General features: G+C 44.7%; 1 protein-coding gene across 2 annotated transcripts; it reads right to left on the bottom strand.

Annotated features, from left to right (window-relative positions):
- Window positions 1-9: 9 nt before the first annotated feature.
- Window positions 10-22,493, bottom strand: FAM234B (family with sequence similarity 234 member B). Of its 2 annotated transcripts, none has more exons than XM_054273303.1 (13): window positions 22,431-22,493; window positions 15,861-16,253; window positions 14,829-14,927; window positions 12,428-12,616; window positions 10,421-10,551; window positions 9,576-9,723; window positions 9,090-9,231; window positions 8,322-8,465; window positions 4,892-4,973; window positions 4,509-4,664; window positions 3,789-3,906; window positions 2,456-2,682; window positions 10-2,037 (listed from the first exon to the last, which is right to left on the bottom strand). In XM_054273303.1, the coding sequence occupies exons 1-13, from the start codon at window positions 22,465-22,467 to the stop codon at window positions 2,032-2,034; spliced, it is 1,872 nt and encodes a 623-aa protein (XP_054129278.1). In that variant the 5' UTR covers window positions 22,468-22,493; the 3' UTR covers window positions 10-2,031. The 2 variants fall into 2 exon arrangements, with proteins under 2 accessions (XP_054129278.1, XP_054129288.1); XM_054273313.1 differs by having other exon boundaries at window positions 3,789-3,903.
- Between the last annotated feature and the right edge of the window lie 1,421 nt (window positions 22,494-23,914).

Below are 23,914 nucleotides of genomic sequence, written 5' to 3'. Positions count from 1 at the left end.
CATGACACATGATGCTGTACACAGTATTTATTTTGTTTCACTGCAGTTCAAATACATTTTTCCAACAATATACAGACAGACTCTTTATTCACAGTGGGGGTGGGGGCAGGGTGAATTCACATTAAGGAGGAGCTAACATCACTGCTCTTGAATGTCAGTTCTCTCAGGAAGAATCTCAGAAGTAACTACTTAGGTAACAGCCGATTCACCTTTCCCAGCAAGGTGGTGGCTGCACAGGAGGGAAGAAGCACTCCTGTTTAATCCCTCATATGTTACTGGTCCTCACACTTTCAGTCCTATTCTGCAGCTCTGTTAACTGACACTAGCTCTATTATAAACACTAAACCCTGTGTGCAGGAAAATGCCAGGCCTAGAGCCATTGCTACAGTTGTGCTAATATATACAAAGCTATTTACACAAAAATACCATTAAACATATACAAACTGTTCACAGCTCTAACATTAGGAGATCAGGGCCCAAAGACCAGCCTTGGGGCTGCAGCTAAACCTGAAGGGCTATCCTGGAAGCTTTATATAGAAATGTGGGATGATGGAAAGGGTGATACAGCAAAGAGAGGTTCAAGGGCCCAGCAGAGCAAACCCATGGCTAATGTGCCCATCTGAAAGGAGGGTCAAAGTCTGCTATCACCTCATAACTCATGGGGAAATGTGGGGAGGCTGGAAGGGCACGTGCTAGACAGAAAAGTCCTTTGCAATCCTCATCTCAGCCTGGCTCTGTTTAATGTCAAAGCCAGGCTTAGAATGGCATACTAGGAAAGGAGTTCCTATATTGTTGCCCTAAAATACTGGTGGGGAACTACCGGGGCACCAACTTGTTTCACTTTTATATGGTCTTTTCTACTACAAGAAAATTCATACAGATGCTGCTCAAATGCAACAGAGAATAATGGCACACTCTGGGACAGAGTGGGACACACCCAACACACTGTGAACAAATGTGTCCCAGGGGTAGCTTGCTCCTCCTGGAGCTGCACACAGGGCTGGTCTGGCAAGGGAATTGCAATATTGAGCTCAGGATAGGGTTAAAATGCACAGAAAAGCTTTCTAGTTCTGTCTCTGAACCTCTAAACCCTGGAGCAGCAGCGTAAGAATCAGCTTTTCTGTGACAAGACTGAGTGACCTTTACAGTGACATTTGGGATCTGCTGGACCTCCTATCCCAAGGGGGCTGTCATACATTGGCAAAGAGAGATTCTGCCCATTGGACTGCAGTGTGATGTTACAGTGACAATGTGGGTTCATACAAACCTTAAGGATGGAGAGAAATTAGCTGTGAACCTTTCGCTTCTACATCACCCACATATGCCTGAACTTGGTGTCCTGAACTTGGAACTGGGAAAGAAACACACAAGTGCAAGGGGCTGGCAGATGCTGTGGAGACCATCCTTCTCTGGATCAGGTAATTCAGCCAGAGAACTAGCTTGTTTGTGAGTCTGGCAACAGTATGGACAAGAGAGCTGAGAGCACAGGAGAAGTCGTAGATAAGACTAAACCTGCAGGAGCTAGAGGCTTCTCTCCAAAAATAAAAAGATTAAGGGTGTCCTTTAGCCACACCACTTGCCTTGACTCATCATGGCTCACTCCAGGCACAGAGCTTGTTAGACTGCTTGGGAACACTATCTGGACATAAAAAGGTGTGTCCTAAATCTCATTCATAAATTAAACATACAAAAAATATACATACGTTGTATAAATTAACACATATATATATAAAGCCTGATTTTATATATATATGTATATAACCTCTAAATTCACATTTCTGTGTTACCTGGAAGGAAGCATGCAAGAACAGCATACAGAGAGGGAGTTGCTGAGTAAGGTTTCTCTGGTACAGAACAGGTCTGCCTAGGACAAACCTGCCTTCAGCAGCATTCCCCAGACAGCTGAAGAAAGGGGAAGTGCTTTTAGACCCCATTCCCTCTATACAGCCATTTTCCTGAAGATACACAGAGCAGCTTCCTATATTCCCAGTACAGGCCACAGGTCCAACCAACATCTGAGGAACCACCAGGCTAGAGCTGAAGAAGGAAAGGCAAACAAACATTAAAGCCAAAATCGATTATCATCCAGTCTGGAGAAGTAAAGTCAGCAACAGAACCTGGGCACCACTATATGGAGGACCCTTGCTTGCCCATGTCAAAACAAGTGATCTCAGTCCCACCTCTCTGATCCTTCTGCAAGTCTCTCAGTCTCTAATGATCATCATCCCTGCTTCTTTCTAAGATCCTGTGCTGTGCTCAACTGCCTAAGTACATCTTTGCATCACAATCTGTATCCATCTTATGCCCAAAGGGGCAGCCAGTCATCTTGCAAACAGTCATTTTGCATCCCACCAGTCCCCTTCCAACCCAAAGAGCACCTTAACTGTGTCTGTAGGGAAGAAACCAGCTGTTTTCAAAGGCCTGGATTTCATGAGGGATTCCTGCACAATCTCACCTTCTGAGGAAAGTCAGCAAATTTCATCCGGGCCAGAAATCGCCTCACTTCTCCACGGCTGATTTTTGGAGTCCTGCTGTCCTTTAACCACACCATTCGGCCCTGGCTCATCATGGCCCACTTCAGGCCCAGCTTGCTGACCGACAGAAATCCTGGCTGCTTCTCAGAGGTTGCAGTTGTTGTCACAGTGATGTGAAATGCATCCTTTTGGAGGTCATTAATTCCAACTGGTCCATCAGAAAAGGGCAAGAAAACAGTGGTGAGGAGGAAATTATTTTGGTTCTTCCAAAAGAAATGTTATAGCCCTTACTCAATCAAAATATCCACGAGACTGATAGCATATTCAGTCTGACTTCACAATTCCATGTACCTTAGTTGATAAGGGAATATTATTTTAATATTTTTCCATGGATAGAAACTGAAATATAGATCAGAAATGGAATGGTTTGGTTCCAGGTTATGTTTTTGGGCTTGACACAGGATATGAGCATGTTTCAAGAACACAGTTCACTCTCAGATCTCCTTCCCACACCTGTTAGTAGCTATTTTTTACCTCTATAAAACTGGAAATTTGTAAAGCACTGGCAAGTCAGGTGACTCCAGTCACTGCAGAATGATCTGTACAGACCTCAGAAATCCTAGTTTCTAAAAAAAATCCTGTAACAACAGTATTCTATTTGTTCTTGCCTGAACTGTATTTTTGATTCAAGTCCAATTAGATGTTATTACTATGCAGCAGTTTTTCTATGCTTCCTGGCCTACTTCTCTTAGTGCTGGATGAACTTTTATCCCACACTCCCATGCACAAGAGGCTGGTTATTTGCTGAATGACTTTAGAAAGAGCAAGAGACTGTACAGTCTTGTATAGATGTTAAATCCAGATCTGCTTTTCCCTGAAAACACACATATATTTTGATTCCCCCTTACAAAAAGGAAGAAGAAGTAGAACAGCTCCTATCCCAAAAAGCGGGAGATGACCAACAAAAGCAGAAGTGGATCTGAGGTAACAGAGAAAAGTCACAGAGGGATTTTTTATGCACAGCATTAAATTCAAAATAGCTCCATGAAAATCACAACAACTCTGGTGTAGAACATACATTAAACCTGCCATTGCTTAAACATATAAGAAACTTTGTGGGTCTTTTATTTGCAAAGTAGGGGGTGGACAGGATGCTCCTTCAGAAGGAAGATGAATCTTATTTCCCGTTGCCATGCTATGTGTGGTGGACCTTAGGTGCTCCCTTTAAAGGCACAACTGCAGCCCACTGTTTCTCACAGCTACTTCTCTCCCCATATTTCTAGTCTAGGTAGTTTCTCCTCCATTTGTACTCACCTGCTGAAGCAATGACTTTGTCTGTTGCATTAGTGAGGTCCAGAAGGACTGTAGGAAAAACAGGATGGAGGAGATAGAGGTGGTGCAGCCCTGGGCGCTCAGGTCTGGGACCAGGCTGCTGTTGCAAAGAAAGACACAAAAACATAACAACTATTAACAAAGGGGAGTCCAGCTTTGTCAAAAAAATAAAGTTTTCTGACACTGGGTTGTTTTGACATGGACCAAAGAAAGAAAACCTGTGGTTTTACAAAGATTAAATCCTGAAACCATTTTTTCCCTAAAACAGAATTTGCTCCACAATTTCTCTTTGATAAGGTTGCAATCTAGATCTGTCATATGCAGCTACTTTGACTGTAGCTGGGCAAAGCTACAGTCTGGAAGTTTGACTCTCAATGCCAAAATGTGTGCCTGCATTGACAGAAGGAGCACTCTAGGCTGGGAACAAATCTGAAGTTACAACTCCTCAGTGCTGCATGAAAAAATGAAATTCACAAATTTTGGGGTTTGTAGATGCAAAATTTCTGTCAACAAAGCTTGACAATGAAGAATTTGCACATGAAAATTCCTGTGTTGAGGGTCAGAGAAGTCAGAATGTCAAAGAGATGTCCCTGACAGCCTTCTCATATATTAGGTTCAAGTTCAATGATAAAAGGAATAAGAGACAGAGACCGCACATGCTCCACAGAGAAACCTAAAACTGAAGAAAAGATGCATGCTCACCATACTTCGTAACACAGGCTTGGTTTCATCAGCCCAGAAGAGAAAAACAGACTTCTTGTCCAAAGTCATGACTGAGAGTGCATCAAGTTGTTGCCTCTGCCATGGAAGTTCCTGGTTCCAAACAGGGAGGCCAGATTTGCCATCTATCACCACCACCTCAAGGCAGGGAGAGACTGAGCATTAATGGATGCCAAGGCATGGGTCTGCAGAGCTCCCTTGCAGAGGCATGGCCTGTGCTATTCCCTTTCATGCCTGTGGCCACACCCTGAGGAGTGCCGGCCAAAGAGAGGGGAAAAGCAAGGACCAGAGAATGTTTGTTGCTTTTTACCCAGCCTACCCCACTCCTGTGCTGCCACTGCCCTCCCTGCCTTCACCTGTTTTACCTTTTTGCTCCCATCTCCAGTCTGTGCTTGCAGCATGAAGTCCAGAGTTTGGTCAGCACCAAAGTAACCTGGTACAGGCTGGCTGTAAATTTGGAAAAAGAAACACTCAGCCCCATGGTAAAAAAAAAGCAATTTCAGATGGAGGCAGAATAGCTGCCTTCATCCACCATTCTGCCTCTTAAAATGACAGGATTTGTCATGCTAAATAAGGTCTTCCATTCACTCAGAACTATTGTGACTGTCAGGAATCATTTTTTGGTGGATCAGAAAAGGGCAAAATGGTAAAGTGGCCCACGGTGCTTTTCAGCCATTCTTCAGAGTTGTCTGTGTGGGGGGCATTGCTTGATGGGCTGTGTAGACATCTGTTTATCCCCCTGTACACTACTCTATCATCCTGTCCTTTGCATGAGAACCTGTACTGTTGTTGCCATAATTATATAAAATTACCCAGCCCTTCCAAAATGCATTGGCACATTTGGCCTCCTGCAGAAAGTGGATTTCCCAGGCTGCCTTAGCTGTGTGAAATGGATCTTAACAAACTCAACATTAATGTCAGCCCATGATTCCTTGTATTGCAGTCTTACTGCTGGCAGGTTTACAAGCCTTTTGGTGACTTTAAGCAGGTTAAATGAAGTCCCTTCTCATCCTCTCACTTCTGGGTGACATAACACATTAATATCTCTCATTATAACTGTTCTTTAACCATATTTCTTGCTTTTGGCTTTCTAAGCCTTGCCTCTGTCTTCCTTCAATTCACCACAGCTAGGTGCACAATTCTAAATAAGCACAATTGAGTCCACAAAGTTCACAGAACCAGAGATTTTATGGCAAGGCAGGATCAGAGTATATCCTCCCTCCTCTTATTTATGACAGATTTCTGTATTTCACCCAATTAACCAGGTACCAGTAGGCTGGCTTTGCCTCATCTTTGATGAGATGAATTCATCACTTCTCATGACAGTTAGTTCTAATGATTAATTTCACCCAAAGAAACATTCCTGCATCTTCATTCTCCTGAACATGAATGGCTTTTGCTACAAGGCACTTGTTCTTGCTATGCCTGTTAATTTCTATTTCTTACACACGCTTATGAACTCACCTCTCAGGCTTCTCTTTGATCATATAAACTCAATAATTAAAATTTTCCGTGCCAAAGCATTTTTTCCAGACCTTTTCCCAATTTTTTCCATCTTCCCCTTTAAAACATGCATGACAGAATGGCTCCTGAACAGTAATACCACAGCACCACAGTGGCTTGACTTTATACTTACAACATCAAACAAAGCCATTTGCTTTACAGATACCACTGGCAACCAGGTGTTGCCCTCAAGGCAGCCTCACAAGACACTCCTATAGCTCAAAAGCTCTCCAGTAGCAAAAGGAAGGAACAGACAATTCTATCCTATGACCACAAACTCAAAACATCTCCTAAGGTGCCTCTGCCCTTATGGGTCACAGCTGGTGGCAGATCCCACAAACGAAATGCACACAAATGTAAGTACATCGGATGCTACCAATCAAGCGAAAAATCCCCTGGGCACTTGCTCAAATGAACCAGAAGGTTAGTAATTATTCTGCCCAACAGTAATCCCCCCAGCAACCTGCTATTAATCCTCTCTCATCTGAAACATCCATTTACAACACAATTTGCAACTGCTTACTCAATTTCATGGTCTCTGAACTTCGCCCTTGTTTTATGACTACTGATTCTCCTTGATGGTTTTCCAGGGATCTTGTCAAAAGTTATCTGGAAATGCAGCACATCTGCAGTAGCCATGTTGGTTTTCTCAGAAATTATTCCCACAGGCGTGCACTCAGTCTGCCTGGATGAAGTGGTGTGCTTGGGGCAGGTTTACCCAGGAAAAGGAGTGCTCACAGCTGGCTTTGTAAGCTTTGTTTAACAAGGAATTCAGTCTGTTTGACTCTGTGGTAACATCCCTGACCTGAATTTGATGTTTAAGTAGAACTTAAGTTCTAAAAAAATCCAAACAAACCTCTTAATTAAATGCTTGCCCACAATACACTCAGTGTAGTAAATTTTGTCTTTCTTAACTCCAAGAAAACAGGTAGTCCAGGACTTTAGTACAGTAGCCTAGAACAAGAATTGCTTCCATTATTTTTCAATAATCATCTGCCAGCTCCTCTACATGTATTGTACTCTGTCCCTTGGGAGGTCAGGGAATGGTAAAAAGCAGCAGCCTTGAATACTAGCTGCCCAGAGATGTTGTGAAGTCTCTGTCCTCAGAGATATTTAAAACCTGACAGCACACAGCCCTGAGTAATTTGCTCTACCTTGTCTGGAGTCTGCTTGAGCAGGTAGGTGGGATTAGGAAACCTCCAGAGGTGCACTCCAACCTCAACCATACTAGTAAAGAATGGTTTTTAACCCTTCTTGATTTGTGCATTCCAGTTTATTGCTGCATCCATTTAGAAATTTCTTGTGTATAACTGATTCTACAGCACCTATGAAGTGGCTCTGCTTAGTCACTTTACACACATTTGCCCTTTAAACTTGATGCCAGACACATTCAGAAGTCTGCAGATTCTGGGCCCAAAACACTTCTAGTCCATTTCCTTTCCCCATGGCATGATCAACTAGCCATAACTCATTCCTAAAGTTGTGGCTTATGTCACCCATCAGCCCTCAAGAATGTGGACATTACCTGAATATCAAAGATAGCTGAACACCCTTTTTTCTTTTCCTTAATGAAGTTCCAGTGCCTTCTTCTCATTTATGCTCTTGACAGTAGGGTAAGACAGAGCTGAGAGATGCTCTCTTTATTCTCAATACTAGAGCAAGCAATTGTTTCCCATGTAATTTCCGTCAATTGTGCCCAACTGCCCTTTGCAAATATTTCATACCGGGAGCACTGAAATTGCTGGTTATTACCAACCTACAAGATCTGGAAAATTACTTAATTTCCATGTGTGAAATTAGAGGATGAGCAGTATTATTTTAAGGTTTACATTTAGTATAGATGCTGACTGCCATCAAAATGCTCATTTTCAACTTTCAAGGAACATTAAGATCTCTGGGCCATACTCATTCACCTGTTTTAAATTTTTAACATTACTAATGGAACTGATCCCCTCCACTGAAGCCCTGGACAGCAAGTGGGCTGAATCACACATCAGTAATCCACTAAATTCCAATGCCACATTATTCCCATTACTTCAGTGTTGGGTACCTGAATCAAGCCCCTTATTTGTGATCATTCACAAGCAAACAGCTCAAGTTCCCAGTCTTCTGTTCCTTGCTCCTCCTGACCTCCTCACTTGGCTCAACAACACACACCTCCAGTAATTAGATTCCTCTTCAGACTTGGAGAATTACTGTCAATTGCTTTCTAAGGAACACACGTGCTTAGAACTGAAAGTTGGGAAATGGTACAGGAAGAAATAGGACAGAAAAATGTTCCCAGCAAGTAACCTGCTGATATTCTGCAGCTCCAGGGTCCAGCGGCGCTCCAGGTCCTGTCCCCTCAGCAGGATCAAGCTCTCTTTGGTTGTGATGAGCAGGCTGCTGCAGTTTGTGTCAGGTGTCTTCACCGTCTGCAGAAAGTCAACACCCCCACTGGCACAAATGGAAAACAGAGGAGATCAAGGCTTGTATCTGCACATCTCAGCATAGCTGCCTGTCCTGTGGCAATTCCTATGAAAGATGAGAACTATACTTGGAGAAGTCTATTTTTCCCCAGTCATGTGGGCTCCTCAGTTAAGTGAACTAAATTCAAACGTGGGGTCTTCTGAATATCATGAGTTACTATAAAAAGCATGAAGTTTGTTGAGTTCACATTTGCTCCCTCCCTTTATTCCTATCAAGGCCTGCCTCACAGTTTGGCAGTAAAGAAGAATGAGCTGAGAAATCCAGGCCCACACACACTGAGCTTCCCAAAGAGACTCCACTAGCTGAGAATGCCTCTTTTTTTCCCTTCAGCAATGCATATGGAGCTGAAGAAAGGAACAAGGAGCAGGAGAAGCTAAGGACTCCCTTTTACAATACTCTGCACTTCTTTGGCTAGGACAACCAGAGGACAGGGAGGAAATGACAGGTTCCCCACAGTATTCTCAGTTATCAACTGGACAATGAAGAGAAGGGCAGTATTGAAGTAGAAGCAACCCCCTCAAGGAGCACTAATAAGTGCCTACCCTTCCCTTTCTCTCCCAGAAGGAGCAAGATGACAAGTCCATCTTGTACCTGTAAATGTCAATGAGCTCTGACAGGTTGACAGATCTGCGCTTTTCCCACTCTGGCTCCTCCTGCTGCAGCATTGCAGGAAAGTTGTCCCGGTTTCTGGCTTGGGTAAATATATCCCTCAGGGCAACAGCCTGAACATTACCTGCCAGGAAGAGTAAAGATGAGGATCCTGACTGCAAAAGAGAACCCAGTAGAACAGAGGGTAATTGGGACCACTGCAGTTGTGGTAGAAGGCAATGAAATGCCCAGAGCTGGAACTTCCCTGGCATGATGTGACTTTGGGAAACTCCAGAGTAATTTGAGACTAGCAGGTATGGGTGCTCCTGTACTTTTCCACACCATGGCAGTGAGACTCGTGCTTTTGCCCTCTTAGATTTTACAGCAGAAGGCATGGCACAAGTATCCCAGGGACATTCTGGACCATTTTAGGTAAAACAGATGTTTTCTCAGGAAGGTGAAGTGCTGCAGAGGCAAGGTGCACCTTACCAAAACCAAACAGAATGTAGATGGCTCCCCGGCTGGTGATGTGGACTTGAGGGCCAATCACTTTCCCTTCTCCATTGGTGCTGTATCTCACAGGCCCACCCAAAGCAGTTCCAGTCTTTCCTGATACCAAGATGAAAACCACATCAGGCTGCAAGGAGAGAGAGGCAGAGATTTTTATCAGTGCTTTCAAGCACCTCTGCACTCAGAATCTTCTCCCAGCCCCATAGCATGAAGCTGCACTGATAATTTCCCCCTCAGCAAGGTCTAGATAGTGTTTGCTTTCTCTTTGCTCAGTCTGGCTTCCTAGGCATCTTAAATTCATGTTTTTCTCTTCACACAAATGGATCAAATATAAAAGGGAATTCAAAAATCTGAGCTCCTCTAACAAAATCTATGTTAGAATTGTGGGGAGGAATAAGCATAAAGGAAATCTGCATCTGAATTAATCACACAATTAATATGAATTAATTAATAAAAGAAAGTATTTCTTTCATCTGGATAAGCTAACTGCTCCTTTCTCCAGAGATCCATCCCCACACTGCTGCTAAACACTCACTTCAAACCACACATTCACTGAACAGAAACAGATAATTCTCAAGTCTCAGTGAGGTGCACATAATGACCCTTCTGTTCATTCCCAGCTGTCAAGAATGCAGGTAGTGTCATTATTGTTTGATCTCACTGCTCTGAGCTACTGGAAGAAAAAGGGTGCTTTTCAGCAAAATCCAAGGGAATGAAAATTAGGGGCTCTTGCAGCTCTGGTTACAGTCCTTCCACATCAGTCTGTTTTTCCTCTACACAAATAGTAAAGGTCCTTCCAAACCTTGAGCAGGGATGTGCTGTACCTGTGTCTCTGTGAGAACCAGAACAACAATATCCCTAATGCCATCTCCATCTACATCTGGAAGAGTTGCAGCTGGTGCAGCCAGGATCCCACTTGAAAGATGAATGGAGTTCAGTGTCCAAATGGTCTTGCCTGTGGAAAGAACAGCATAAAAGAGACCTGTACTTGGGGAACCAGAGGGCATCCCTAGAGGGTTCCACAAAACCTTCTTGAAAAGGAAGCAAGAGAAATTATTTCTCCCATTCTGTGTGAAGGGGAAAGACACATCTACAAACTGAGACAAACTGCAGTCGAAAGCAAAATTCTTCTCCCAGCATTTCTTCAGATTGCCTTTGAGTCAGGCCTCAAGTCCTGCTGTGCTTCCTTCTCAGCATCTCTATAAAAGACCTGAGCCCTAAATAATTTTGGAAATAGGAGAGAATATTTAAGGTTCAATTTACAAAGGAGAACCCAAATGAGAGTGCTGCTCTGTAGGACAGCAGTTGTTGCCTCAGCCAGCAGTAAAGGCTAGGTAAATGTGAGGAAAGGAAACAGATGGACAGTTCTGATATTCAGAGTGCAAATCTGTGTCTCAGTTAAATTCCCAGCAGCAAATTACCACTCCAGCATGACATGCTCACTCCACCTCAGGGGGAAAGCATGTTAACAGACATGATGTCAAATGGTTCAACAGTCCAGCACAGACCCAGCTGGAAACCCAGTAAAACCAGACTTGCAAACTTGCAAATAAACATTAAAAAAAAGGCAACAATTAAATTTGATGCTTTTAGTTTTTCATCATTCTTTTGCCAACACTTCTGCTTTTAAAATCTTTAAAAATGTTTTTCTGCTTTTAAAATCTTTAAAAATGTTTTTCTGTAGGATGCCCCTGAATGACAAAGTAAACCAAGGGCCAACTTGTACATTACTACTGCTGGTAAAGGAGGCAGCTCACAGTCCTGACCATGCAAACACTGTGCAAGTAACCCAAGTCCCTAAAAGCATTTTAAAAGTGTGGGAAAACAGCTGGGGGTAAAATTAGAGGAAACTTGAGAAGTTATATTCACATCCTAACAGAAGTTTTAACAGTATGGAAATAATAGGGTAAAATACAGTTGCTGCTCCCTGGATGGAATGTGACTGGCATGCCTGAAACCCATTCCACCATGATTCCACACACCCACAATCTGCAACCATAGCACCTACTAAAGGGGATGGAACAAAAGGTGGGGTGGGAATACCATGGCCAGACTGTAGAAATCCTTGCAGGGAGGGGAACCTGATGGTACTGTGCAGCTGATAAAGGCACAGCACCCCTCAGCCAGGGGAGACAGGAGAAGGTGTCTTGTTGCTGAGCCAGCAACTGTGGTGAAATCATTGTCCTTGGATGAACTGGGTTCATTAAAGCCTAACTGTAATATTAACAAACACCTCCATCCCAAAGTTACCCACCTTCAAGGTACCTTTTGGTTGATTCCAAAAGCAACCCTATACCTACCTATGGCTATTTCTGCCATTGAATTATTGTGGGAGAACAAACAGCAATCAGAGAATAAAGGTGCACATGATCAAGTGATTAAAAATGCAATATTCATTCATATCTAATCAATTCAACTATGGGCCTAACTTCTCTGCAAGGTTTCCTGGATGTTGTGTATATCCTTATGTAACTTCTCCAAGAATGCTGTTCAGCTTTGCAGTGCTGTTAGGTAGGTCCTGAGCTGTACCAGCAGCTCAATGCTAATGAGAACAGACTTTACATATTCTTTATGACATGGGGATGCTACAGGCTAAGATTAACACTTTTAAACATTCTGAGATGTAGGACGAAGATGTTGCTACAGAGATGAAATGTTTTGGATTCTATTATCCTGTGTAACTAGAAACACGTTAGTTTTGACTCCATTCCGTGTGTCATGCAGTAATAGCCACCATGATGTGTCAGAACCAAATCATTCATGCTTATTAGTCCTTTAAAGTAAACAAAAAAGCAACAGCACATTTCTAATATGTTGGTAGCTGACTTTACCTGTGGAGGCACTGAGAAGACTGAGGAATTTTGATGTTCCTGTAACAAGGCAGACAGGCCCTGCAGCTGCCCCCAGTGACAGCCCATTGCACTGCACACTTTGCGTCTCCTCTGGAAGCTGGATGGACCACAACGTGCTGCCATTCATACCAGAAAGTGCCACCACAGTTACAGAGGGTCTAGAGACACCTAGAAGAAGCAGGAAAGAGAGAATATGATCCCTTGGTGTCAGAGGGATTACTATGACCATGTTGTCTTGGGTCCTTGTGCTGGAGATCCAGCTCTAACTCCTGGAGCTGAGCAGTTCAGACAGACAAATCCACACTGCCTGAAAGCAAAGGTCAAATGTCAAATGTCACCTTATGGCTCAATTTCTCTGCTGCAGAGCCCAGCAGTGACCTCCAAACAAGTTGGGCTGAAAATCAACAGCCCAGAAAATCATGAAAACCTGAGCTCATTGCAAGAAATGTGGTCAGCTGGGCAGAGAGAACCAAGTTCCTGGGAACAATGTGCTCAGTTGTGGTGTCTTCCTCCTGTGAAATTTACTGCTGTCAAATTAGACTGATTATTCTGATCCCCTCCCCCTCAACAAAACACCTAGCACCAAGGGGAAACCTTAACTGACTCCCAAGGCAAACGTCACCTCAGAGGAAAGTGCTGGTTTGTCTGTAATTCTGGAGGCAACAGAGAGTGACTGGTGGTCTGAGAGTGCTTTCCTTTGTTTTCCAAAGGAGTTTCATTATTGTGAAAAACAGATCGAATGCAACCAATTGGTGGAACTTGGCATTCTTTTTCCAATTCACCAGTTAGCATAAAATAATTGTAAAATAGTGTATGCTGTTTCAATTGACTGTTGGTTCTGATTCCAAATGTGATCAACTTTTAGCTCAGTCTGCCCTCAGACTTCAGTGTGGTTATTGTAATTAATCTCCACCTAGTATGGTCATATCACAACTTAAGATGAACTCCCACACATTTCAAAATAACAGGCCAAGCCAACTTCTATCTCACTAGCATGTGACCTGATGACACAAAGGGCATATAAGGGCCACTGGCTCACTCTCTTCTCAAACTGAAAATCATGTGGCTTGTGCTAAGGGAGTGCCCCAGATCAAGTTATCTTTGTTACACTGATAGGGACCAAGAACAGCTAATTCCTGAATGCAGCTCACAGCTGTTGTGCCTACAAGTTGGAGAAACAGTTAACAGTGTTGCAGATTACTCCACTGGGTGCCTATTCCAAGCTTATCTCTACTTGGCACTGTGTGAATGCTCCAAGCACAGGCTACAGGTGGCTGATAGCCAACTATGTGAGTTTTGGATTGTGATCTGCTTACACCTGTTTTAGTGTCTGGTTTTTGTCTTCCAGCACAGCTACAACCCAGCATGCAACTAGGTATGACCAGTTTCATTCAGCGCATGCTGCCCATATGTATATCTGGGATAAAAAATAAAAGCAATGTAATGGCAAAAATATAGCGTGCTAGTACAACTGATATAAATGGAATACAGCCTCTCTGTCAACCATGTCTTCCTTTCTCACTTATTTTTAAGTTACTTTACAGTTTTCTCTATGTTCATAGGTTTCTTTTTATAGGACTTGCTGTGATATACCACAGGCCTTGCTTGGGCCATGGAGAAAGGCATCTTCCCTATCCTCTAACAATATTTTTATTACCTCTTTGAAGAGCCAAGGCATTTTGCTCCAAGAATTTTCTTCAGGTTGTGCAATGTATGCTTGCTCCCTGAATACCTCTCTGAGGCAGAAGAGATTCACCTGGCACCAGGCCATGCCAGGATAGGCAGTTGCAGTACAGCAGGCAGCTGAGAAACTCCAGGGCTTCAGATGCCCAGAGCCACAGGATCTGGCACCAGATCTGGCAGCCCCTGTGTAATGCTGGCCAGCATCAGCAGGTTCTGCTATGTCACCTGAAGGGTGTGAGGACTAACCAAAAAAGCAAAGCAGCCAGGAGGAGGAAGCAGGGCAACACCTGCTAAACAGCCAGGCACAGTAGCTGCCCCATTATCAGACTATTATTTGTGAATTAACAGCCTGGCAAGTATATGGAGTGACCTGGAGAAAAAGGCAGCAAAGTGAGGGTGTTTCTAAAAACCAAGTGAAGCGTGCACAAATGCAGGACAAAGAGACAGAGTCGCCCCAAGACGAAGTAAGAGCAAACAGATGATGCTGACCAACAGGTATAGGAGCACAGGCTTGTAATGACAATTGTAAGCATGACCAACCACAGGCACAGTACGCCAGCAGTTTTAAGGAACTCTGAAAAGAGCAATGCAGTGGATTTGCAGTGGCAGGGACTCTTCCTTTGTATGTGTGTAAGACAAACATACAAAGGTCCCTACTGACACATTAAGAGGAATGGAAAGGAGCTGCAGTGCTTACCCATGACACTGGCATTCATCAAGGCAGTGAAGACAATGAGGATGTCAGGGAGGCCATCACCATTCACATCACACAGCTCCAGTGGGGATAACACACCACCTGCAAAAATTACAGTTACTGCATGTCAAAAAGGCCACCCAGCTCATTTTTCACACTGGGAGAGGAGGGCTGGTCCAGAAATGAGACTTGTGCATAGACAAGCCTCACAAAGTCTGCCAAGGAACCACCAAGGGTAGGCAGCTCACAACATGTAAGATCTTTAATTTCATGAAAAGACAGAAAAGTAGCATCTGGGTCAGAGAAAGGGAAAGGAGAAATGGAGTAGCTAATAGAGAAAGATTCATGTTTCCCACTTCCATTTCTGAGGCAATGTGGAGCCATGTATCTTATGAAAAGCTTGGATTTGGAAGCCAAGGGCAAAAAGCAAGAAGGCAGGGACATATGGAAATCCTGGCAGAAATTATTTCACAAAACAGTGTTACTTTATTGTAGAAACCAGAATGGGAGATACCAGTGACCCATACAGGATGACAAAAGATCTTAAATGTTGATTTATGGATTCAAGCAGAACTAAAAGACAATGGAATAGGGTTAGTTAAGCTAGTTAGAAGACACAAAGATTTCTATCCTTCTCCTGTCTAACACAACCACATACTTCAGCATGGAGGTACTGGTAAAGTCCAGGCTGTAGAAAGGGAGGCACTGTATTTTAAACTGGGCTGGGCCATCTCCATCTGGAACAGAGCACAACATCCAGACAAAAAGGCAGGGTGGAAGAAGAGTCAAAATAATTTTTGATGTTGGCAGAAACAAAATTTTGTGGCACTGTTATGTGCAGATGCCAGATTTCCCATGCCTCAGCTTCAAGAGTGAGCAGGACACAGCCACCTGTCCATTATTTTGGAGCATCTGTAGTGGTGAGGAAGGGACTCTGCTCTGACCTGGCTCTCCCAGATAGGTCTCTCCCACTGATGCCCAGCCTGGGAGCTGCCACCTCCCCCATGCCAGATGCTGTTCCTGGGGCTTTCTCACCTGCTCCCTGACCTAGGTTGCGGTTCCAGGTGTTATGCAAGTCTCTAGGGGGACAGGGAATTAGAAATGCGCACACCAGCACAAGAATCATCGAGATCACCACAGTGAGCAAAAAGATGGCAGTGCGCAGGTAGGGCATGAGAGAGGGAGCAGCCTTCTGCTCCAAACTCCCAGCTGTCTCGGCAGGATAACCCTCAGGAGCGCTCTCTGACGTGTGCTGCTTTGTCATCCCGACCTCCACATCAGAATCGGGGTCCTGCATCTCTTCAGGGGGGCTCTTCCCATTCTTGAGCCCCCCATTCTTCTGGATGTTGAGTACAAGGTCATCTTCACTTTCATCACTGTCAGCCTGAGTGAGGGGATCATATTCCCCAAGGTCTGGGCTCTTCTTTCCTGAGAAGAAAGATGGAGAGGGACAATAAACATGAGTTTTTGCAGGATCTCAGTGGAGAAAAGGCTGCAGTACAGAGTGATACAGAAGGCATGACAGAGTAGTCTGCATTTTGCATGGCTCCAATTGAGAAGTGTGAGAGAAATGACAGGGTCTCCCTCTCCATGGTTCACAGTAGCATGTGTGGGAGAAAAGATGCTGACAGTTTATTTTCCTCAGATGTGTGTGTGTATACATATATGTATGTGTATGCATGCATCTATATGGAATTCATGGCTGATTCAATTCTAATACTTTCTTGATTAGCAGTGAAACATGAAGTGCCAGAACCCAGGACATCTCTCTAGCTGTCCTGGATAGCTCAAGCTGCTGCCAAAAAGCTCAGAGACCTTGGCACAGAGCCCAAGACACCTGTGACTTTGATTTTGACCCACAGAGCAAATTACTACCTTTATATGAAGAATTACAAGTCAAGAAAGTTTAAGCAGAATAATATTTAGTCTGTCACAGAATGAAAAGTAAATTTTTAGAGTTTTGGAATAGAAGCTCAGAGTCCCAAGATAAAAGAATTTAAGTGTGCCCTGTCCTTCTTCTTTCTTTTTCCTAGCCTCCATCTTCCCAGTGATGTTAGCACTATTAAATTAGTTTAAAGTAGAAACTCACTGTCTAACATACATGATAAGTATTAAGAAGTTATTGTAAATAATGTTCACATAGTTTTTAGTATGAAAGACAACACCACCTCTAAGGGTGGTCAGTGTGCCTCTGTCTAACCTGCTAAACAGACCTCAGCAAACCAAAGAAAGAATGCTATAGATAAGAAATAAACAACCTTAAAAACTACAACTGAAGAATCCTGACTCCTTCTTCCATTGCCAAGCTAAGAAAAGAGACTTGTACGTATCTCAAAGTCACTCTGACCAGCAGAAATCCCAAGAATGAAGTCTCCCTGAAGATGAGGGGAAAGTAGTTTTGCCCCTTTGGGGCCAGTAACATGCTGATGTCTGGAGGAATCAGGCTGATCTGAATCAGGAATCAGGAACCTCTTTCTCTGCATGGCTCAGTTCTGCAAAAGGGAATGCTCCAACCCCTGTCTGAGGCAAGCACAGTGTACCTGCCCTGTTCCTGCTCCCAGCAGAGCCCACAGTCTGTGCTTAGCCTGGCCAAGGCAGATAACTTGGTACTGATCCCTTCAGGTGGTGGTGCAGGAAACTAGCTCAGCTTTAGGTGTCTCCTGCACAGGTGCCCAGCACACACAACCTCCCCCAAGCCCTGGACAGACACAGGGAGTGTGGTGAGGGCAGGTGTAGAGCTGGTCACACACCCTGGCCTAAGGCCAGCACCATCTGGCTATGGGGACAGGAAGATCACGGCAGAGTCACTGCCCCGGGCTACGAGTCCAGGGTCACGTCTCAGGGAGCTGCCCTGTGCCACAAGGCTGGGCATGGAGCCATGGCCAACGCTCTGAGGATTCCAGAGTCTCACTCTGGTTCTGTCTCTCTCTCTGATTACTAGGTGGGACCTTGCTATCCCAGGTATCTGTCTCATTTCCTTTTGTTTAAAGCTGATCTGAAACAGGAACTGGCTGGTGCCTGAAGATTCCTGAAGTGATACATGCAAGGCATAGCTAATAAGCAAAAATATGCAGGCTGTAACCCCTCTCAGACACTAAGATGATGGGAAGGCTTTACAAAGAGGAAATTTTAGGGCTTTCATGATTATTCTTCCTGACTAAGATAGTACACCTTACTTCTGGTTTTCCTGCTAAAGACACTCAAGTTACAGATGTACAGCAGTACCTAGTTAGTGCAACACAGCTATTTTGCATAATCTAGAGTGTATTTTGCAGCACATGTATCTTAGCTCTTCCTCATTTCTCACCCCACAAAAGGACCTTCACTCTCCCTTCATCTACCACTTACAAGTGGTATTCAGCTTCATTTTTAGGATTTAAGAAAAACTTACAATCCCACCAAAAATTAAATGCCCCACATTAGGTGGAACAGCCAGGACAACTCACCTACACTGAACAGAAGGAAATAAAAATATCCAACATGTTCACATATCTAAGACAGACTCTTCCTTTTTGAATTAGGGGTTTCTACAAAAGACTCAATAACCTGGTGCAAATATACATTTCAAAAAACAGTTGCTTGTGGAGGCAGGAACCAAGAAGATACTGCATTTCTATGGGTCAGTCTGGTGTATCCCTGTGACACACTGCTTTGTTTCACAAGCAGTGAAACATGTGCTCAAAGTGTGGGTTTTTCAGGAAGTCCTGATAACCTTGGCTCCACCCCATAAGTGCACAGAAGGCCACCGACCCTGGTGGCACACAACTCTGCTCAGAGGTTGCAGTGTCATTTCACAGGTGTGTAATACTGTAGGTTGTGATAAAAAGTGACTGAAAGACTACTCAGTTGAAACAAAAAATTCCAGAGAGGTCTCACTGCCAGGGTACTTGCAGCTTCCCACAACAGATCCAGATGTGCCAGTTCAAGCCAGGTCAGAATGGCATGAAAAACAAACGTGGCTGGCCCAAGAGTAAATGGTATTAAACCTGGGAAGTCAAAGTCAGACAGCTGTGTTAACTAGACTGCTCCCAGTTTTTGAAACTGGTGACTTTTGAGTAAAACAACTCAAAGAATAATTATGGTTTATATATACTATGTTTTATTTAATTATTTAATTCCAAACAGTCAACCAAAAGACTGGAACCTGCTGATCATCCTTGATGCAACTGAAAGCATTGGTATGAATTAAATTTATCTGCAACAGTTTTCTTCTGGATCCCTTTCTGGAGACAGAAATGACCTTGAAAACATGGCTCACCCAGTCCTTGAACTGAGAGACTGAGATGCTGAGATTGACAGTGATATCAACCACAACCTGCAACAGGAACTACTGAGAACCACTGAGCAGTGGCTACAAAACAGCTACTACACAGTAATGACAGCTTCTCATGATCTACATACCTAAGAATCTGGAGAAGTACAGGAGAGCTATAAGGCAGAGAGCTGCTCAGTCTCCATTCATGTCTAAGCTAGAGGAGGAATCAGTAACTGGCACACCTTCACCTTATCTTTCCCCAAAAGGTTATCCAGCACACCCACAAGGCACAGCCATTCACTAAACTCAGGCATAAAGTGCCCTGAGTTTTGGGGTTTTTTAAGTCAAAAGAAGGGAAGATATTGCCCTTTAAGAAAGGCTGTTGGAGCACTCATCTAGCACCTGCAAAACCCAATTGTATCGCTCATCTCAGAGGATTCAAAGACTTATCTCCTACTGTTCAGAGAGAACCTTAACCAATCTGTAGGTGTTTTGGGAATGCATTTGGAATGCTGGCAAGCATGTGCTCTGCTCAGCCTCCCAAGGCTGTTCTGTAGTGCAGAGAACATGTAAATCATGATTCACCTGGCTGGAGGGAGAGCAGAAGGAACAGGACTCCTCATCTGAGTTTTAGGTCACTAGCTGTGGGAAAGAGGGATAACACATCTGACTTTAACTATTCACCCCCAGATGATTTTTCAGCAGAAAAGCACAAACAAACATAAAAACCAGTAAAGAATGTGTGAAAACACAAGCAGTCTCACACCTTTTAGAGAATGATGATTTATTTTTAAGTGCTTCAGAAGTCAAATTCTTTCCTTTCTGGTTAACAACAAGGCTCAGGCTGGAGGAAAACAGTTTGTCCACCAACAGAAAGCTAAAACTGCCTCTGTTGCAAGCAAACAGCTGTCAGGGAATACACACAGTTTTCAGTTTTCCATCATGGAAGTAGAAATGGTAAGATCTGAGCTGGCCTCTTGGTGAAACTCTCACCATATGTCCTGAAATGATAACCATTGTGTAGCCTTCATGAGAAATCATTCTCTGAGCTAAAGCAAGCTGCAGTTCTGTGGCCTTACATAGGTAGCAGGTCTGTGTAACTCACACTTTGTTACCTGTCCTCCAAAGAGACCCCGAGTGTATACAAACCTGCATCTACCTCACAGGTATGGAGTTAGTATCAGCAAAGTCAGTTTCCCCATAGCTCTGTGCTCCCTCCCTACAGGTAGAGTCAACAAAGCATCCTCTGCTCTGACCTGCTCTAAATCATATTCCATTTTTTCCATGGCATCAGTGATGAAACAGAGGTTCCCATTCAGTGGCCTGTGGTTACAATCAGAGCAAGTTACTGGTCACATCACCCTGGATTTCCTTTTTCTTTTTCCAGAAAAAGCAAATACCAATGATTTTGATGGAGGCTTTCAAAGACAGAACTGAGGGGAAATGCCCCTACTTACTGGCTTTCAAGGGCAGCAGGTCTCTAAATCACACTTTATGACTTTGAAAATCCCCCATGTATTTGCCAAATGCTATTTTCACACAGGTAACTATTGCAGTAGAAGAATGTGACCTCTCAGTGAAGAACAGAGGATCACTGTGCGACCATGGTCTGGAAAGAAGGCACCCATTAGGTGATCTGTGTTCAAATGAGGTCCCACTGACAATAAATTATTCATTTCTTGTGCTGATGGCTTCAAAGGTATTAATTGTAATTTTATTTTTCCTGGTTTCGACAGATGGGGAAGGCTTTTCTTTGCACTCACTTTGGAGTGAAAAGAGCAGATCTTGGACTTTAGACGAGTGCAATGTTCAGTGCATTATTCCAGTGATGGCACAGTGGTTCCAGTACCTGTTGTACTAATTTCATGTCCTGTTTATTTTTCTGGCAGATGGCAAGCACCAGTCACTGGGTACTGCAGACACATTTCTAAGCCCATATAGATTTATAATTAATTTAATAAGATGCAGAAAAAAACAAACAGATATACCAATAGGCTTTCTGCTTTCTCATTGCTGTTGGAAGCTGCATTTCTCAATAATTAAACACACAAGAAAGGCATGATCTCTGCAGTTTAATCTGAGGACTGATGCAAGAACTGTTCTCTTAAATGTAGCTGCAAGGCCTGTTACAATCCTTTTCCAAATCAGTGTTTCCCAACAGCAGATATCAAATAGATCATGCTGGTTCCAAAGGTCCCAGAAGAGATCTGCACTTCTTATTGCAGTTCCCCATTGGTCACACCCTAATGCACACACCTACACCTACCAGTTTGCACTCGTCCTACACAGATTTCTTCATGGGAATGTATTCCCTCCCATTTAGACAAAGGTGTATATATATATATATATGTATGTATAAAACAAGGAAGAAACCAACTTGTAAACAAAATTTCTTTGAATGAGACTCAACAGACACCACATAAACTAAAAGCAATGACTCCTGGTAAGGGTTACAATGGCAGGAAGGACCTTCAGGGACTGCTGGAGGAAGAAAGGATGGTGAGTGCAGCCTCTCGGGCTGGGGCCATGCAGACCATGTGGTGTGCAGTGCCAAGGAGAAGCCATCCCCAGACGCACTCAGCTGGGCCCTGTCTCTGTCCCAGGGCTGTCCCCAAGGCAAGACACGGTCAGGAAGTGCAATGAGCTCTTCCCATTGAAGGTAATGCAGCCACGTGCATTGGCATCGCCTACAGTACATCCAACAGCAACTAGCACGCTCCCAAGATCTGGTTTGGCAAGGTATTTTAATTCCCTTTTAATCTCCTTACTGAAGAGAATGGCTGTTTGACTGCTGCTCACCGCACACAATAGCCCCTTATGCTTGAATATCCTTTCATCTCGCTGAAGATCTCTGGCTGGAAGGTGCAGAGGCGGCAGGCAGGCTTTAAACATTTACCTGGGTAATTGCACTGGCACTTACCGAGCTCCTGGCCTGGCTTCTGTGGGCAAAACCCGGCAGGAGCGGATCGGAGAGGTCAGCGCTTCGTTTCCTCCGGCGCAGACCCCTCACAGGGCCGCGGCCCAGGCCCCCCTCCGCCACACACGACGCCCTCCGAGCCCTGAAACGCTGCCCCGGCCCCTGCGTCCCCTCCACGGCCGCGGGCCCGGCACGGAGCCCGCCGGCCGCCCCTCACCGCCCGCACCGCCGGGCCTCACCCCACATCGCCACATCGCTATGGCAACGCGCCCGCAGCCCTCGGGCAGCGGCACCCGCGCTCCCGCCACCCGGGCCGCCCCAGCCGCGGCTGCCCCTGCCCGGCCCGCCCGGCCCGGCCCGGCCCGGCCCAGCCCGGCGCAGCCCGGCCCGGCGCGGCCGGCGGTCGGTCCGTGCCCGGGCGCGCAGCCCTTACCCGGCAGCTTCAGCGCCCGGGACAGCACCGTAGCCATGCTGGACACGGCAGTGCGCTCGCGCGCCGCCCCGCGCCCCGCGCCGCCCCGCGGCCTGCTGGGAATTGTGGTTCCCGGCGGGAGGGAAGCCCGGGCCCTCCGTGTGCCCGGCGGGCTGAGGGGCAGAGACCCGCGGGGAGCGACGGGCCGGTGGCAGCCAGCCGTGACCCGGGACAGCCCAGATCTCCGCAGTCTGCCTGCGCGACTGTGTGGGCACAGACCGATGGGAAATAGGCTTGCCATCCTGAGTGGTTTGCACAGAAAGTGCCAGTCCCCTTAAATTGTTGTTGCTATAAATATATGCCTTCATTCTTGGGAAGTTTTTCGTTGGAAGGAATCTAGTTGTTTTCTTTTTATTTTGTAATTTTATTTTATTTTATTTTATTTTATTTTATTTTATTTTATTTTATTTTATTTTTGTTGGTTAATTACAAAAGATGGCCAGTTTTTTTTCCAAAGCTGTCCTCAGTCGTCACCGCAGCCTTCCGAGGTGAGTGAATAAGTGAACTCTCCCTTTCCCACAAGGGGGAAGTTGAGCAAGGAGGGTTTTGTGGCTTCCCCAAAGCCACAAGTCTTCCTGATTCCCAAACCCTGCCACTTCTCCAAGTCATGATTTGTGTGAGAGCTCACAAGGCAATGTCCTCTGTCACTGAATGAGAGGAAGGAATATTGGCCAGATTCATCAAAAGAGACTCTGCCTGGCTAATGAACACATCACGTTTCCTCAGCATCGGCTGCTGCTCTTGCTTTCCCCTGTTTCAGGTGCTGTTTCTGCAAATGATGTACTCACTCTTTCGTGTCTGGCTCAGTCCTGGAACTCCTTGATTAGTAACAATAAGGAGCAGAAGAGAGACACCAAGTGGTCTAGTTGGTGAAGAGAGTTTTTTTTGGTTTTTGTTTCTTTTTTTCCAGACATGAACAGGAGAGAGAATAGTTCTGATCCAAAGTCTTTTGGTACCAGAGGGGTTTTTTCCCCTGATGTCACCAGGCTGCAGAGAGAGACCTTCCTGAGGACACACCACTTGCGGGGGCAGTCCCAGGTGGCAAACTCTGGAGAAGCCATCACAGCTGTTGTTACTCTTTCCCTTCCAGCTTTTTCTGAATACAGTCTTTCTGTTCCATATGCCATTTCCTGCCCTCCAGGCTTTGATTTAAGAGCAGTGGCAGTCCTGTATCTATGTAAATATTTACAGGATAGATCCTGGATCCTTTTCAAGTCTCAGTTAGCAAAGCCTGTGATAGACAGGGCAAGAGCTGTCCAGCAGAGTGACTCCTTCTAAGAAAATGCTTCTGGTACCAATTAGGGCTTGGGAGAAAAGGAACAGCAGAAAACAGCCAGAAGCAGGAGCTGCGATGTCTGGTGTCCTCATTTGTGATCTTCTAACATCTGGCACACACACATACACTGCAATAGCCCATAGTTTGCTATGCTTTTACATTTGTGGTG

The sequence above is a fragment of the Melozone crissalis genome, unplaced genomic scaffold (genome assembly GCF_028551555.1).
Source record: "Melozone crissalis strain CALT ecotype California unplaced genomic scaffold, PUWL_Pcris_2 ptg000004l_1, whole genome shotgun sequence".
Lineage (NCBI taxonomy): Eukaryota > Metazoa > Chordata > Aves > Passeriformes > Passerellidae > Melozone > Melozone crissalis.
Note: the sequence above shows the minus strand (reverse complement) of the source record. Positions and strands in the feature narration are given on the sequence as shown.

Bases quoted from the DNA above. Each gene is read 5' to 3' on its own strand.
- FAM234B (XM_054273303.1), bottom strand. From the start codon at position 22,467: ATGGCTACGGTGCTGTCCCGGGCGCTGAAGCTGCCGG. The intron at 9,232-9,575 runs GTAAGGTGCACC...TCTTCCTGGCAG, and splicing joins CTACATTCTGTTTGGTTTTG to GTAATGTTCAGGCTGTTGCC. The intron at 8,466-9,089 runs GTACAAGATGGA...CATTTGTGCCAG, and splicing joins GAGCTCATTGACATTTACAG to TGGGGGTGTTGACTTTCTGC.